The sequence below is a fragment of the Pangasianodon hypophthalmus genome, chromosome 21 (genome assembly GCF_027358585.1).
Source record: "Pangasianodon hypophthalmus isolate fPanHyp1 chromosome 21, fPanHyp1.pri, whole genome shotgun sequence".
NCBI classification, from domain to species: Eukaryota; Metazoa; Chordata; class Actinopteri; order Siluriformes; family Pangasiidae; genus Pangasianodon; species Pangasianodon hypophthalmus.
Genome location: NC_069730.1, coordinates 15170020 through 15186796, shown reverse-complemented (window position 1 = coordinate 15186796; position 16777 = coordinate 15170020). Strand labels below are relative to the sequence as shown.

The 16777-nt window shown below is 39.5% G+C and overlaps 1 protein-coding gene across 7 annotated transcripts in view; it reads left to right on the top strand.

Moving 5' to 3' along the window:
* LOC113533549 (receptor-type tyrosine-protein phosphatase mu) overlaps positions 1 to 16777 on the top strand; it is a 201819-nt gene that overhangs the window by 62062 nt on the left and 122980 nt on the right. For all 7 annotated transcript variants that reach the window (XM_053227520.1, XM_053227519.1, XM_053227518.1 and 4 more), the window contains exon 3: positions 12696 to 12970. In XM_053227520.1, coding sequence (XP_053083495.1) covers positions 12696 to 12970 — 275 coding nt within the window. The remainder of the gene's footprint in view (positions 1 to 12695; positions 12971 to 16777) is intronic.

Below are 16777 nucleotides of genomic sequence, written 5' to 3'. Positions count from 1 at the left end.
TCACTGGAACTAACAGGCCTAGCCCAAACCTGTTCTAGCATGACAATGCTCCAGGCCTCCTTGTGCAACATCAGTGCCTGACCTCACTAATGCTCTTGTGGCTGAATGGGCAAATTCCCATGGCCATGCTCCAAAATCTCGTGGAAAGCCTTCCCAGGAGAGTGGAGGTTATTATAACAGCAAAGGGGGACTATGTTTGGAATGGGATGCTCAAAAAGCACATGTGAGTGTGATGGTCAGGTGTCCACAAACTTTAGCGAATGTGGGAATGTGCCATAACCTCCACTCTCCTTTACTCCCACAGCTTTTATTGTTGGGTCATGGCACACCTCTAGTAGAAAATCCATAAAGGTCTCCTTGAAGATGTAAACAGTGTAGATCCTAAGCAGCAGTATAAACATAAAAAGTGATGTTTGCATTGCATGAGTTGCAATGCATGATGCATTCACCGCATTCATTCATCATCAGTACCTGCTGTATCATAGACAGGGTTGCTGTGATTTAAATGAGTAATTTGTTTCTATTTTTTGAAGTAGAACCAAAGTTCATTAGAAAACACCACAGGCAGGTACAAGCAAAAATAATAACTGCAAGAGTGGGAGGGATTAGTCAGACTTTCAGTGAGAGTGGGCAGGATTGGTCAGACTCTCAGTGAGAGTGGGTGGGTTTGGTCAAACTTTCAGTGTGAGTGGGCAGGATTGGTTAAACTTTCAGTGAAAGTGGGCAGGACTGGTGAAAATTTCAGCAGGAGTGGGGGAGGGGTTGGTCAAACTTTTAGATGGAGTGCATGGGACTGGTCAGAATTCATCTAGGTGTATGATTAAAAAACAGTCCCACACACATCTGATTATCTCCTTCTTGTCTGTCACTGATTCTTGTTAAGTGTAGCACTGTGATTCCAAGGGAACTATATTTCATTCCTAACATTACACCTGTCTGTGATGAGAGGAATTACATGACTAATTTGTTGTCTGCTTGTCCTCACAAAGCCCAATCTATGAAGGTAACTCAAAATCATAGCTTTGATTCTTTATGCAAAGCAGTGCATTGATTTAAACAGTATTAATTTACTTGTTCAGGAAGAATCTACATCTTCTTCCCCTTTGCTAGTAACAGGTTTTTTCCATCTTGGAAACAAACTTTAAGAATTTCTAAGATTTACACTTGTTTATGATTCTCATGTCATTACAGTTTTGAGATAAGGCAAGTGAGTGTTGTGATGATCTAATGATATTGTGACAGCTCTAAATTTGGCCAAGATTTGGCCAATTAGCTCAAAGCTAAGCAAGATTGAGTTCATATTTAAAAATGCTTTACAAATATTCCTGAACTATGTATGAGCGAGTGGATGAATAGAGAAATTATTTTTCATCAGTGAGTCATAGAGCCCTTTCTTTCTGTAAGAGAACTGCACAAAACTTAATCATCAGTGTTATCCCCCCCCCCCCCCTCCCCCCCCCCCTCCTTTTTCCATTAGAAATGTTGAAGAGTGGAGAAGGAGAAAGTTCTGGAGAGGCCTGAGGGAAAATTGAGTTGAGGCCATGGTTCCTCACGTTGCCTGGCTAACCTCACAGTGAGAGTATTTTTGATTGGTGGCAAAATGTGAGAATAGCCTTGTCTTCATTGACATTTCCGAGCGGCTAGCAAGCTTTTCCCCGGGTGTGACCTCTCTCAGTTTTATTAATAAATGAGACCTAGAGGTTTTGGGTCCAAAGAGTGGCCCTTCATCTTGATTTCCAACCTCATAATGATTTTCACAGGGTTCAGGACCTGAGCTGGAGCAAAATAATGAATGTCAGTCATTACTGCAAATTATATCCCTCATTCCATCCATGGCTGAAGCCACAATGAACCTAAATATCCCCAACATCCAAACCTATACACTTTGATGATTAGTGGCAGACAATTTGGTGTTGCCATGTACTAAATCAGGTGTTGCATACCCTTATTGGCAAACATTTCTCTAGAATATTTTTCTTGGAGAATATTTTCCCCCATTCAGCTAAATGGTGATGAAAAATGAAAGAGAATTGTTTCTCTCCAGAGCTCCCTAGAGAGTTTGATCAATATGTTCTGTTTGGTTTTAATTATTCATCCTATTCTCAGCTTTTTCCATTGTGAACTTTATATTGTTGTGAATTATTGTTTTGTTCAGGATCCCGTTTTCAAAGTAATGAAGAGAAATTAAGAAAATCCATTTGGAGCACTCAGGAGAGTGGAAATTGAGCTTGAAATAAAGGGACTATGCTAAGATCATAAACAGAATCTTAAGCCGGATTCACACTGTTTGTGGAAGATTTGCCACTCCTCATCCAAATACTTCTTCAAACTTTTCTCTGCGATAAGCCATTGCCTGTTGTATTGCCATTTATTTTTTTCAGAATTGCATCCACTTGAGAGTCAGTGCAATGCAACCAATTTAAGGCTGACATTATAATGGGAACAAGGAGAGTTAGATGCTGAGTTAGGGCAAGCCAAGACAAGAGGCAGGGGTTGAGTTCATGTTAGTGGCTAAACGAGAATTAAGAGCAGCATAGATGCTGAATTATTGACCAGAATGGAACCCATAGCAGTAGCCATTAGGGGAGTCTGTGTCTGAACTGGTTTGTAGAGGATGTACACGCTTACATTGTGGCATGCAAAGTAGAAAATGGGACCCTTTAGCAAGTAAGGCTTGGACCTCAGGGCCTCAGGAGGCAAGATGATTCGACAGGAGGCACACCAGAGGAAAATTCCACCAAAGGCATGATTCTACAGGTGGTACGCCAGAAGAAAACCCCACTACAGGCATGTTCAGATACACCTTTTGAAGAGACAAACACGGCACTTCAACAGGCATGGCCTGGACTTCAGGCTCATCAGAAGGCAAAGCTAATTCTACAGGAGGCACACCAGAAGACAACTCCACCAAATACATGTTCAGACACACTTTTTAACAAAGAAGATGGACTTTGGAGATCTAAGCAGGATCCAAACTAAGATGATGGAATCTGGACATCCAAACATAACCCTTTAGCAAGCAGGACTTGGACCTCAGGGTGTCAGGAGGCAAGGCTGATACTACAGGAGGCACACCAGAAGAAAACGCCACCACAGGCATGTTCAGATACACCTTTAGCAAAGAAGATGGACTTTTGAGATTTCAACAGAGCCCTTAAACAGGTGAGACTTGGACCTCAGGGTCATCATGGATTCAGGAGATCCAGTGTGTGTACCTTGGTAGGTTGTAGAACAGGGTACAGGTCAAAATGGGGCAAACTTTGTGAATGCCCCAAAGGTCCCTTCTTAATCAACATTCAACCATTAGCCTCCCAGTGGTTTCCTCACAAGATAACTGTCTTTACCACTTCCAAGCTCTCCTGGGTGCATGAAGAAGACCCTGCATTGTTCAAAAGGTGTCTGTTTACTAGATGCATTAGAACAGATCTTCCTTCATTTGCTCAGTAACTCCACCCTACCCAGTTAAGAGTCTAAAAAAAAAGCTTAACATTGCAATTTAGAGAGGTCCAAACTCTGCTCGATCCACTAACTATGGCTTCTATAATAAGGATATGTAGAACCAGTTGCAAGTTCTAGCACAGGTTTTTTTCTCTTTAGAAATGTAGATGACTAAATAGCCACAACCTACTGAATTTCAAGAGTGTATGTAGTTAAGAAAGTGAAGAATGTTTGCCTGGACTCATAGAAGGATTAATGGAGTGTTTCAGCCAATGCCATTGATTGGATGGTTCTGCTCTCCTTGTTGGAATTCCCTGTTGGAGCTGGTGTATGCTTCTTACTGCTAGATTGTGAGAAATATGGATGGTCCCTCTGTTCTTTGTTAAAGTAGTTAGGTAAGGTTTTTATATTTTCTTTTTTCATTCTTTTGGGTTAGTTATATATGTTTGTTTCCTTATTTCCCTGGTGGTCTAGCAGCTAAGAATCCTGTGCGCTCACCGACGTGGCCCGCGTTTGATTCCTGGGCAGGGAACCAACCCAGCCACTGGCCATGTACTCTCAGTTCTGGTCCCAAGCCCAGATAAAATGGGAGGGTTGCGTCAGGCACGGCAACATGCGGACCAATGATCTGCTGTGGTGACCTCTAACGGGAGCAGCCGAAAGAACAAAAACATATATGTTTGTTTCCTTCTTTTTTATTTTGGGCATTCAGTCACATTGAAGCTTTTTTTTTTTCAGCCAACACTGATGGTATCGTATGACATCCTGCATTTTGTCTGTAAACAATCTTAAGCCATTTGTTGTCTAAAATAAACACTCCCTGATGTTTGATTGAAGGTTAACCCAAGAGAGTCGAATGTTCTCTTTTTGCTAGCTGGATAAAAGTCTTTCTTTCTTCTCCCTTACATTTTTTGTCTCTGAGAAGTGAAAGGAGACAGGACAGGACAGGACGAGAGTGGACATGACACCATTCCTGTAAATTACAGCCTTTGCTGACTTTCAGGACTGATTTGTGGCATAATCATTTCCACATTTGATTATACCCTTGCAACAGAAACACACCTGTCTCATATTTTATTCAAATTGCTGCCTGAAATATGTATTTCCCCTAAAATCAGGCTTTCTTGTTTGTCACAGTGACTGAACAGAGAAATAGACATGTATTTGCTGAGAGCAAACTATATCAGTCATGTCAGTCACTTCAGCGTGCAATGAATTGTTTTAATATGAGGAAATATTGGATATAAACCTTTGCAAGAGAGTTCTGTTCTATCTTTTTCTGTATCCTTTTCTTACTATAGGGCTCTTATTCATAGCTTTTTGAAACCTCCAGTTTACATTTTTTCCTGTGCTGTTTTGCATGATGCTCATGAACAAGTTTGCATGTTCAAAAGGCTTTTTTAAGCACATGTTTTTAATTAGCTGTGACATTAGTCTGACAAACCCACCCAGCAGTGCAGTCAGATCTTAATGAAGCCTCAGATGCCTTGTTTCCTGGGAAAAAAAAAAAACTCCAGCATCACCCCCGCAGCAAGCAGAGAGTGCGCAATTCTGCAGCAGGGGCCACTGGGTAAATTAGCGTAACCATGGCAGGCCGCAGGTAATGGTCACACCTTGTCAGAGCTGCCGGGGCTTTGTCAAGCACATGGTCTTAAGCGCTGAGATGAGTTTTACCCAAACAGAATGTCTGCTCCAATATGCAGCCAATGTGTGTTAACTTAGAATAAGAGCTGTATTTAATAGTCTAGGCAAAGCTTCTTATTCAGTGCTATTTCTCTTGACTGCAAGTAGCTTCTGTATTCAATAAGCTTGCAGTGCTTTGTGTCTGAATATTTTTTTTGATGATTTTTATGTATAATAGTCTTGTATTGTTTAGACCTAGATGGTCAAAATTATTAATGGTGTCTTTCACTACACCGTGTTTAGCCTAGTCAGTTTCCGAAACCAAAACGTGAGACTGGGCAGCTTTCACTTCCAAAATGTTCTTTGGATGTCCCTCTGGGAGAACGCTCACTGGTTCTGTGTAGAACTCTACAACAAAGTGTGCTGATCATTTCTTTTGGTATATAAATGTAGTTAGTAGGCTAGCTAATTGTGGAGAAACTCAGCTAGCTAGCTGTCCACAACCGAATGCATTGGAACAAAACTTTACAAAGAATTATTACTCAGTTTGATCATGTAAGTGACTATACAGTGAAAGAATAAGTGAATATAAAGTAAATATGGGATTCAGTATACAAAACCATTGAAACTACAAGTACTTTTCTGGCTAATCGAGTTGAAATTTTTAATGCATACACAGCCTTGATTGGATCTAAAAATTCAACAAAAAGAAAGCTTTTTGTTTGTCATGTGTGAAAAGCAGGCTGAATTTATCTCATGAGGAAGTGCTAGAAATTATAATGGCTATCCCCTAGTGTTTATTGTTTTTTCAACCTAATTTGTATAAGAATCCAACATTTTTTGCTAATTTCACTGCACGATCAGATTGGTATGTGTCACAGATTGCACTTGATTATTTTGAACATGAAAGCATTCAGTAGACTTCAGATCAGATGGAGGATCTCTCGTTCTCTGTGGTGCTGCTTTGCAGTCTGAAGTGCTGCTGATCTGATAATAAAGTCATTCTGTCAAATGCCCAAGACATTGGACTGAGTGCTGTGGCCTTTATGAAACCACTCCAACACACCTGCTGTGGCCAAGCAAGTGAGAGCTCGCTGCTTTTAATTGGGTCCTGAGCACACCATTGTTAGGGAGAAGAAGCAAAAAGTGAAAAACCAAAAAAGCAGGGGGGGTGAATAGAGATGGAAAGACTGAAAGAGAAATGCATTATTTTGATAAATGCATTACAGTGAAGTGCTAGTTTACTAAAATGGTGTACTTAATAAAATAAATTGGCAAATCAGAATGTTTCTATAAATGCACTCTTTATGCACTTGCAGTTTGTAGAGCAGAGTGTAAGAGGTCATTTTAGACACAGCGAGAGTGTCTATTATATTAGCTATACAAATTTAGGAACTGGCAACTTACTAAAGTCTAGAGCTGAACCAGAACTATAATCTGCTCTATGAGTGACTGGTTTTCTAAACCAACAGTGATGGCTGGTCATGGTTATGAGGTTTTCCTAATTGACTTTGACTTATTGGCATTTGCACTTAATCTTACACTATATGGTCAAAAGTGTACACGTGACTGGTCACTCATACCCATGTGTGCTTTTTGAACATCCCTTTATATACATAGTCCCCCTTTGCAATTATAATAACCTTCACTCTTCAGAGAAGGCTTTCCACTAGTTTATGGAGCATGGCCCCTGGGATTTGTGCTCGTTCCGCCACAAGACCATTAGTGAGATCAGGCACTGATGTCAGGTGAGACAGTTGAAGTTCCAGATCATCCCAGAGGTGTTCAGTGGGGTTGAGGTTGGGGTTCTGTGCAGGAGACTCAAGTTCTTCCACGCCAAGCTTAGCAAACCATGTCTTCATGGAGCTCGCTTTGTGCACAGGGGCATTGTCGTGCTGGAACAGGTTTGAGCCTCTTAGTTTCAGTGATGGGAAAACTTAATGCTACAGCATACAAAGACATCCTATTCAGTTGTGTTCTTCCAACTTTGTGGCAACAGTTCAGGGATGACCCACATATGGGTGTGATGGTCATGTGTCCACATACTTCGGTATCTCAGTCTTGGGCATTGGTCTCACTAAATATGTTTTTAGAATAATGTTAGTGTTGTCTTTTCTTTTCACATGCATGAAGTTTGACAAGAAGTAAATCTTTCTTCTAGAAAACATAACCTATTCAATGGCACAATGCACAAATGAAGCCAACCAGTTGAAGTAAAGGCTTGGCTTAGAAAAGGATTAGATGGTTTTCAGTCTTGATCTTTCATTTGGACCCAGTCTTGACTTGGCCTCGACTCCATTAAGATTCGGTCTTGACTCGACCTTGGCTAGTCCTGGTCTTTGACTTGACAGTAGTGGTCTTGACTACAGCCCTAGTTCTAACCCTATCATTCAAACCAAAAACATTAAACTTACAGTTGTGTAATCTGTCCTTTTGTGTAATTTGTACTTTGATTAGATAATATGTGATTAGTCTATCTACGTTTTGGTGCTCCTTCAAAGGCAATTTAGAGAAAAGAGGATGATAGCAAATAATAAATAATCCACTTTCACCTTCATCACACTCACAATTATGTTTCAAATGCGCCTTCTCAATCAGATAAAATCTAGGGTTAATTACCTGACATGACTGTCATTGATAGTCTGCATGAAACTACTGTCTGAGCTAGAAAGAAATCAGCACCAGCCTCACCTGTTCGTACAATTCAGTGTATTTTTCTTATGACCATTGGTGGTGCTGTTGTGCTGGTTCCACAAAAATCATTTGTTACCAATGTGATCTTGATGCCAAAATTGTAACCATATATTGATGTCTTTTTGTCTTCAAAAGACAGGGAGTTTAACCCTGCTAGCCCGTTTACATCAGCCGTCCCTGATAGCCAAGTATTTTACAAATACTCCTTCCTCAGGATCTACTGTGTGTCCTCACTGCCAGCTTCCTGCCTTCTGATCCCCTGCCTTCTGATCCTCCTGACATGTTGCCCTAATATACTTTACTATATATTCTCCACTATCTAGTGTCTTTGCTTGTTTGTGCACTATCATTACCACTACTAAGCCTTTGGTTTTTCCTAATATCTCAGTCTTGTGTTATTGACCCATGCTCAGTTTTTCTTGACACTTGCTCTCTTGGTTTTCCTTTTGATCTTGATTATTCAATATTATTCTCCCTTTCATGGTTTTGACTCTTTTGCTTGGATGCTAGTTACTCTTTTGCCCAACATAGTCTCATAGAAAAAGCGTTCACATATAACTTATTTGCAGCACCTTCTGTATGACGAATAACAGCATTCTGTCAGAAGCACAGTAGGTCAGTATGTGTCATTTCTGTTTGGCTGGGTATTGCAGTAGGTGTCATGGCAACATGACGGTTAAAAAAAAATAACTTGATAAACTGTGTTTATCACGCTACAGTGTTATGTTTACCCAGCTACACAGAATGTCTGTGAAGAAAACTGCAGAAGAATACAGATGAACGAGCAGCTGAAATGTAAAGAAAAAACGCCGCGCTACCATTTGACTAATTGCGTTTAACTACAGCCGTGAAGAGGAGAAATTTGGCTTATTTCATGAGAGTTTGATACATTGTGTGCTTGTGACTGAATGTTGATATTCATCGTATAGAAGGTGCTGCAAATAAATTGTATGTAAATGTTTTTTTTTTTTTCTGTCAGACTGGGTTGCTTTAGCCTGCCATTTTATCAATCTGCATTGAATTCCTATAATTGTGTCTATGTTGTCAAATCAAAAGTGCATAGATGGATGGCTGTGTATGTGTGCTTTTGTGTGTATTTTGTATCTGTACGCTTGTGTGAAGGTAGTATATAAATCAGAATGTAATCACAATATAAATCACAACTGTCATTTTGTTCATGGTGTACTTGGTATTACTGACGTGGATATATTTCTCAAAACAGAGCGATAAAAGAATAAACAAACATCAGGCCAATAGGCCACATCACTCACACAAACACAAACACAGCAATGACTCAAAAGTCATTTCCATCACAGCGTGTGGTCAGTGCGATACCCACTCAGCAATTCAGCTCTGCCGTGAGTCAAGCGCCACCTCAGCGAACAAATGGAGACATAGTGTGTACACGTGTGCTTGTGTTTGTCTCCGAACAACAATATATAAACAGTGGAGCAGATCACACCTGCACAAGTATGACAGCAGCGTGGTCAGTTTTGTGCTTGTGACTAATTAGGACATTAAATGGTAATCAAGAACATTACTGATGTAAAGCTCTGGAGGAGGTGTGTACGGCGTGAGTAGAACCCTTATCAGACAAGCAGACATGAAAAAAATAATAATTTTTTAGTTTCATCCCAAATCTACACCCCTCTTCCTAGTTCCAAACACCTCCTCCTCTCACCGTCTGTTCTACTCAGGGTGTAAACATGAGCGATGAGGTGCTAGTAGTGTGGAGCTGTGGACAGATGGAGCATTAAAGCACATGTGTGAACTGATAGTCCTCTGTAGTGTTTTTGTGCGTATGTAAATATACGTTTTGGATATTTTTAAGTGCATTTTTGGTAACACTTGACAACTACATAAGCCTTTTGAGCAATTAACACAATTAACATAAATTAATATAAATATTCAGGCTTATTTCATCCAGTGTCAACCTGACATGTCACCTGAGTAATGTGACAGAGAATTTTGTTGACATAAGGCTTTGTTATGATATTTTTGACATAATGTATGTACTTCTCCTATATCAAACATCAAAACCCAAAAATATATCTACCAGTGCCACAACTCTGAAATTAGCTCTTCACCTAAGGGCCTGAGCAAATATAAATAACTGTTATAACAGGTCTATGGCATTGTTATAACCACCATAAATCTTATAGGCTGAAATAAGAACTCAGTATTGTAGTTACCAGTGTCTAAACATTCACTATGCATGAAGTATGTTAAAGTATTACATCACAGCACTGTTAAATTCTCAAATCTGTTTGGTCAGAATGTGTCGCACGGCCCTGATGGCTATAATTCAAATCACAGGTTTATATTATGGCACATGTTCTAATACATTATCGTTTCTATGGTAACAACTCATTCACAAAGATTTTTACAGTGGATGCTCCACAATAATCTAAGCCTAATAATAAACAGATTAAAAAAACGTTGTTATTTAAAAACCTATATTTGTTGATGTGGTGAAGTTTTCTGTAAGGAGATGTTTATTTAGCATTTATGGAGAGAGTCTCCAGTGTCAAAACTTTGTAACAGTCAGTAAGTTTTTCAGCATGGGAGAGTCGTGGTTGTTATTTTATCTTACTAACTTCAAAAGAGAGAAAAAAAAGAGGCTGGTGAGAGAAGGACTGTTTGTAGCTGCTATAAAGTAACTTGTCCATAACATTAAAAGTAACTATAAACAGTTTTATTTATTAGTCTGACGTGTCATTCACTAATAAATAAAAAATTTATTTGTTTGCTAATTGTTGTGGTATAAGAGTAATAAAACACTACAGGAAAATAATCTATAGTCTTCATGAAGTGAAGTGAAGTGACTTGTGGCCAAGTATGGTGACCCATACTCAGAATTTGTGCTCTACATTTAACCCATCCAAGTGCACACACACAGTAGTGAACGCACACACACACCGTGAACACACACCCGGAGCAGCGGGCAGCCTTTTTTGCTGCGGCGCCCAGGGAGCAGTTGGGGGTTTGGTGCCTTGCTCAAGGGTCTCACCTCAGTCGTGCTATTGAGGGTGGGACAGAGTGCTGGTCATTCACTCTCCCCCACCTACAATCCCTGCCAGACCTGAGACTCGAACCCACAACTTCAGGTTCAACTTCGGGTTGCAAGTCCGACTCTCCATCCATTAGGCCACGACTGCCCCCGTATAGTTCATATAGTCTACATTTGAGCTTAATGCATCAAATTCAGTTCAGCTTTTTCATTACATGCTATAATACTTACCATTTGAACATCTGCCTCTCTCTCCCTAGCTCTATGTCTATATCTCTCTCTCTTTTCAAATTTCTGTCTCTGTATAGGCTACATGTCAGCTACATTCTGCTACATGTCAGAGACATTACGGTGTGGAGCTTTGAAGTCAAATGCTGCAAATATACTTGTTATGGTTATGGTTCTGTCAGAGCGAGAGAGAGAGAGAGAGAGAGAGAGAGAGAAGACAGAGAAAGGCTAAAGGATTTCAGTAGGTGTGAGTGCTGATAGGTGGCGATCTGGCCTTTTCTCTGAAACTATTGTCAATATAATCCCTCCCGCCTGTGCATTATTGGCTAGCAATGAGAGACTCGTATTAACCTTTATGCCATCTGATAATTATTGAGTAACCCGTGTCAGAATATTATGTGTGTGTGTGTGTGTGTGTGTGTGTGTGTGTGTGGAATTAGAATCTCAGAATGAATATAAAGTTGTTGATCAGTTCTGCTTGTTTTTGTGTAGTGACTGGATCAGCTAGCAGGCTGCAGAGCCACAGTTGAATCTCAGCAGTAATACCTTGGCTACATTAACTGTGTGTGTGTGTGTGTATGTGTGTGTGTGTGTGAGTGCGCACTGTGTGAAGAGTATTTCCCAGTGTAATTTACAGTGTGGTATTTCTGTGGAGAGCCATTGTATATGCTGATCTGTCTGCAGCTTAGTGCTGTAATGAGATCAGATATATATTAATTAGCGATGCTAATTAAGACGAATTAAGCAGTCGCTTTAATGAAGTGACTCCGCTTTAATCAATTACGAACGGAAAAAGGCTTTTACCGTGTTGATTAACACATTATAACGTATGCCATGTGTCTCGCAAACCTTATAGTGCAGTACAGGGAGGAGGGGGAGGAGAGGTTAAATAGAGCAGGATCGAGCTGCATTCCTCTGAAACGTTTACATTTTTGTATGCGTTGTCAAGCAAAAAACGAAGCAGGGCATGCTGTTAAAGGAAATTAATCAACGACAGCATGGCGTGATGATGTTGCACAACCAAAGTTGATCATTTTTCTTACACTACAGCAATTTGTCATCACTAACATTTTTTTGATTAATTAAAAAAATGACATTTTACTTTTTTATCTATTTATAGTTACATTTAATGTTATGGAATGTCCACAGTTCATTAGTCAGAAAAAAACCATAGCTTGTCGTGTTACAGAGAAACCACCCTCTGTCTTGATCATAAAGTTACAAAGTGCTGACACTGGAGACTCTTTCCACAAATAAATGTCTCCTCACAGAGAACTACACAGAGAGCAACACATTTTTAAAATATATTTATACAGAATCCCTGTTAAGCAGCTGTTACTATGCAAACAATAATGTACGTATTAGACTTAGAGCATTGATATAACCTTGTAGCCAGCACTACTGTCCAAGCCATGCTGTTATAAAAATTCATCAACATCTTCTGACTAAGCAGAATCAGTGTTAGTGTTTGATCATTGTTACATGCTGATACATGTTTTCTTTTGGCAAAAAAAAGTCCAGACCTGTTTATACTTAGGGTGGAACAATATGCAAGATTCAATCAGCAGATTTTTCTCTTTATTCTTTATAAAGTAGGTTATTCTGTTATACATCCTTATAGATTATTGCAAGTGAAAATACAATGCTTAATGTTAAAAGTGTAGCTATTTTCTTTTACATCTTTGCCCTCTTCGTCCATCAGGTTCAGCCTTCATGATGGTGAACACGTCAGGCCGTTTCGCCGGACAGAGAGCCCAGCTGCTGAGCCCTCAGCTCAAAGAGAACGACACACATTGCGTCACCTTTCAGTACTTGGTGTCTGGCAGGGAGGGGGGCAGCCCCGGGTACCTCAACATCTACATCAAAGAGAACAACAGCCCCACTGGTCTTCCCGTGTGGAACACTTCAGGCCCCGTCAGCAGGAGCTGGACCCAAGTGGAACTCGCTATCAGCACCTACTGGCCCAACTTCTACCAGGTGAGGGATAAAGCATGACTAAAGAGGGGACAATGGATCACTGTTTTGCTTGTTTTGCAGAGTTTTTTAATATCTATAAAATAATTGAAGTCGTATACACATAGTTTGAACTTAACCACCCCACCAAATTCACTACTGACAGGTACCTGTGTTTATTTGTCAAATATTCTGGTGTGTAACTTGCCAGTGCTACTATATACTGTATGTTTTCCCCTGCCACTTTATATAACAGCTACATATGACATAAAGTGAAATTTCACCTCACAGGCGCTTTTCTCAATTAAATGCAGTGATGTACAGTTGGTGCGAAATGAACAGGGGTGCACTCATCAATCCAAGAGTGCGAAAAGAAAAATGATCAATTTATAATGAAAAGTGGAGGAGAGAAAGCCAACAAGTTTTACGGTTTGTTAAGATGGATGGTATTAGCATTGCATATGATAAGATGAAAAGCATATCATTTGTATCTGCACGCTGTAATTTGGTGAATTGAGCATGTTTGCCATGCAACGGGGTGTGCTGTTATTAGAAAATAATCACCACTGGGGTGGTGTAATGCAGCCCGACACAAATTGTAGGTGCTGTTACCACCATGAAGTTGATTATTTTCATATAACATCACATTTTTCCTTTTATACTGCAGCATTTTGCCAACAATTGCAATTCTTAATTTATTAAAGAATGACAAATCATACTTTTTATCTGTTTACAGTTCCTTTAATGTTATGATATGTCTGTCTGATTGTCAGTCTTTCTTTTTCCTTTTGAAGTTAATAAGACAAATTAAATGCAGCTTGTCATGTAAGCAGGAAACCAGAAACGACAAAGCCCGTCGTCCTGAAGACTTTCTGCTGTCAGAAAACAGCTTTGCCTCTAAATGTTAGAAAAGCGCTGACACTGGAGACTCCTTCCAAAAATGCTAAATAAACATCTCACAGACAACTTGTCAACAAGTATACATACTTTAAATCAATATATGTGGAGTGTCCACTGTACAAGTCCCTGTGTATGTTGTTACTATAGAAACGATAACCTATTAGAATGAATGCAGTAATGTACACCTGATTTGAACTACTGTTATAGAAAGTTCAACAGCGCTGTGGCAAAATAATTAACACATTCATTGAATAATTTGTATTTTATATGTATATTTAGAAAAACTGTATTGCCAATTTATAAGTTAAAGGTAAATGAGTTTAATTTACTATGTATGTGTGTAATTGGATGGTATATGGTTTCATAATCAACCATATACTTACACCTCAGAACATGTCATCTATCTGTCCTTTCATCTTCTCACGTCTGTATTTCTCTCTGTGTAGCCTTCTTTCACTTCCTTACCCTCCTACCCTGCTTCACTATCTCTCTCTTGCACACTCTGTATCCCTCTCTCACAAAATAATGAAAACCACCCTCCCCTATTATATTAGAAAAAAATTACATTCTCTCCCTGTCTAGTGGTTCATTTTCACGTGTGGCAGGCTACGCTGGGGTCCACAGAGAGGAGGCTGATTTCACACATGCCTGCTTATTAGGTGTCCTCTCTCCAGGGTTCGCGGAAAGTCTGGTGTTAATTGGCAGACCAAGACCCCCGCACCTCGCAAAGGAGAGCGCCGCTAAGCCAAATTAGCCCATTAGAACCGGCAGTGGCAGGGCAGACAGATGGGTTCTGATGAGACGTGGCTAGTACACTCATAGCACACAGGCCTCATTAGGAACATGTTCATTTATTGCAAATCACGTTACATTTATAGAGTGGTTATAAAGCATGTATAGAGTGGCATTAAAGCGCTGTTTAAATGCAAAGGGTTCTGGCTGAATTATTTTGTGCCATCCATTCTGAGTAGGTGCTGTATGTGTATGGAATAAATTATTTAAGCTTCTGTAATCCTGTTTAGACATAATGCGAGCTTCATATATCTCTAGGACTAAAGAAATATTAAAACAATTTTTTTACCAGCTCACTTAAGGGAGATAAAAAAACACACAGTTGTCTGTAATTTGGCAGATATTTTGCTTTGATTCAGGAGTTCTTATAGAAGGTGATTAAAAGCAGGAGTTGTACACCAGTGGCATGCCATGACAACCAATCTACAACGCATCCATTCTGGAAACAGAGTAACAAGGGTAATTCTGAGGGAATGATACTCTATCAGGACAGCAGGAGACTTGAGGACCATACATACTGACAACACAAGTGGTAGTTTAACATGGTTAAGGCTATGAGCTCAGAAATGTAAAGTATGTTAGCCATGCACATGTGTTTGGACATGTATTCAAGTCCTCTGTGCATTTGTGAATTTGACACCTCTGTGCATTTGTTGTTGAGTGTTAGGGATATAATGAAATTGCACTATCTCTATTTGTATATGTATTTTTTTAGTGCTGTGTCTGTATTTGGAATTAACCCCAAAGTGGGTATAGCTAAAACCAAAATAGTGGGGAAGAAAGTCAGTACAAAGTCCAGTACTTAGCATGGTGTTTGAGTTCGACAGTTCCTCAACCTCAGCTACATCACTTGAGTTCATAATTGGTCAAACCGGTTTGTACCCACAATATGTTACACATAATATCCCAAACCTCCTCTTGGGGATCAATAAAGTACACCCATTCATTAGACTTGGGATAATTGACAATATTTTTGGGAATCGCCAATGGCTATCAAGATGGACAGTTATGTCTGCCGGAAAGCATGGTGTCTGCAGCTTTAAGATAGACAAAAATAAAGTATGTTGTATCTTGTAATATGTGTTTTCTTAATAACCTTAATAACCTATGGTCTGACATAGGAGCAGAGCAACAAACCATCTTTCTCAGATGCGTCTTAGTTTTACTTGCTTGCTGATCAGATAAAGCAGTGGATGTTTTCACTCTCAAAACATGAACAGAGATGTAAATTAAGAAAATGAAATGTGTTGTTATCAGGACTACAAGAATTCTATAAGTACTGTATCTCTGCTGTTGTTCACCACAGAGCACATGCATGCGTAGTTTATATAATTTTATTTACATTTTATAATGAGCCTAGTTACAGCTAATAACTTGTTAGGTTTATTTACAAGCCCAACTTCAGTTTTGCAGCACTCCTGACCTGGTTAACGAGTAATTAAGCCAAAAAAAACCCTGATTAAACACTAATACTAGCGATTGCAGCTACAACTGACTCTGAGCCAGCTTCCTGTATTTTTTCCACTGTAATGATGTAACATGTACACAACATGCATTGCATATATATATATGGCCATGCCTCCTTCTTTTTCCCCCTCAAAGCCATAGGCAATACTATTGACAATCGGAAATAGTTAGGGGACATGATAGGATGATGGCATATTACATACGATATCACAAGCCAACCATCCATCCAGCCGTCTTTCCATCTATCTTTAAAACCAATGAGTATAGTCGGTTGTATTTGCTAAAATATATACAAACTAATATCCTAATTTAAACCACTGCAACTAAGGATGAATGAATGTACGATGTAAATGCCTCATGCAGTGCTCATGTACATTCACAAGCTTCATATCTGACTGCTCGCATAAAAGTAAAAACCTTCACTCGCTTGGTTTTTGTGCATCCAGTCCCAGTCCACACTTCTAGTCTCAAACAAAACCTCTGTGAACCTTTTTAGAGATGCCTGGTGGACCTTTCAAAAATTAGTCCACCTTCTATTCGTATCTGTATTTGTATCTCTTTAGAACACATTATCTGTTCATTCTGAGCAGTGTATTTGTATTCAGTTAAATCCCTAATGCATCTGTATGTCTGACATCATAGACTTTAAAGCAGTAATATTATTAAATTCCA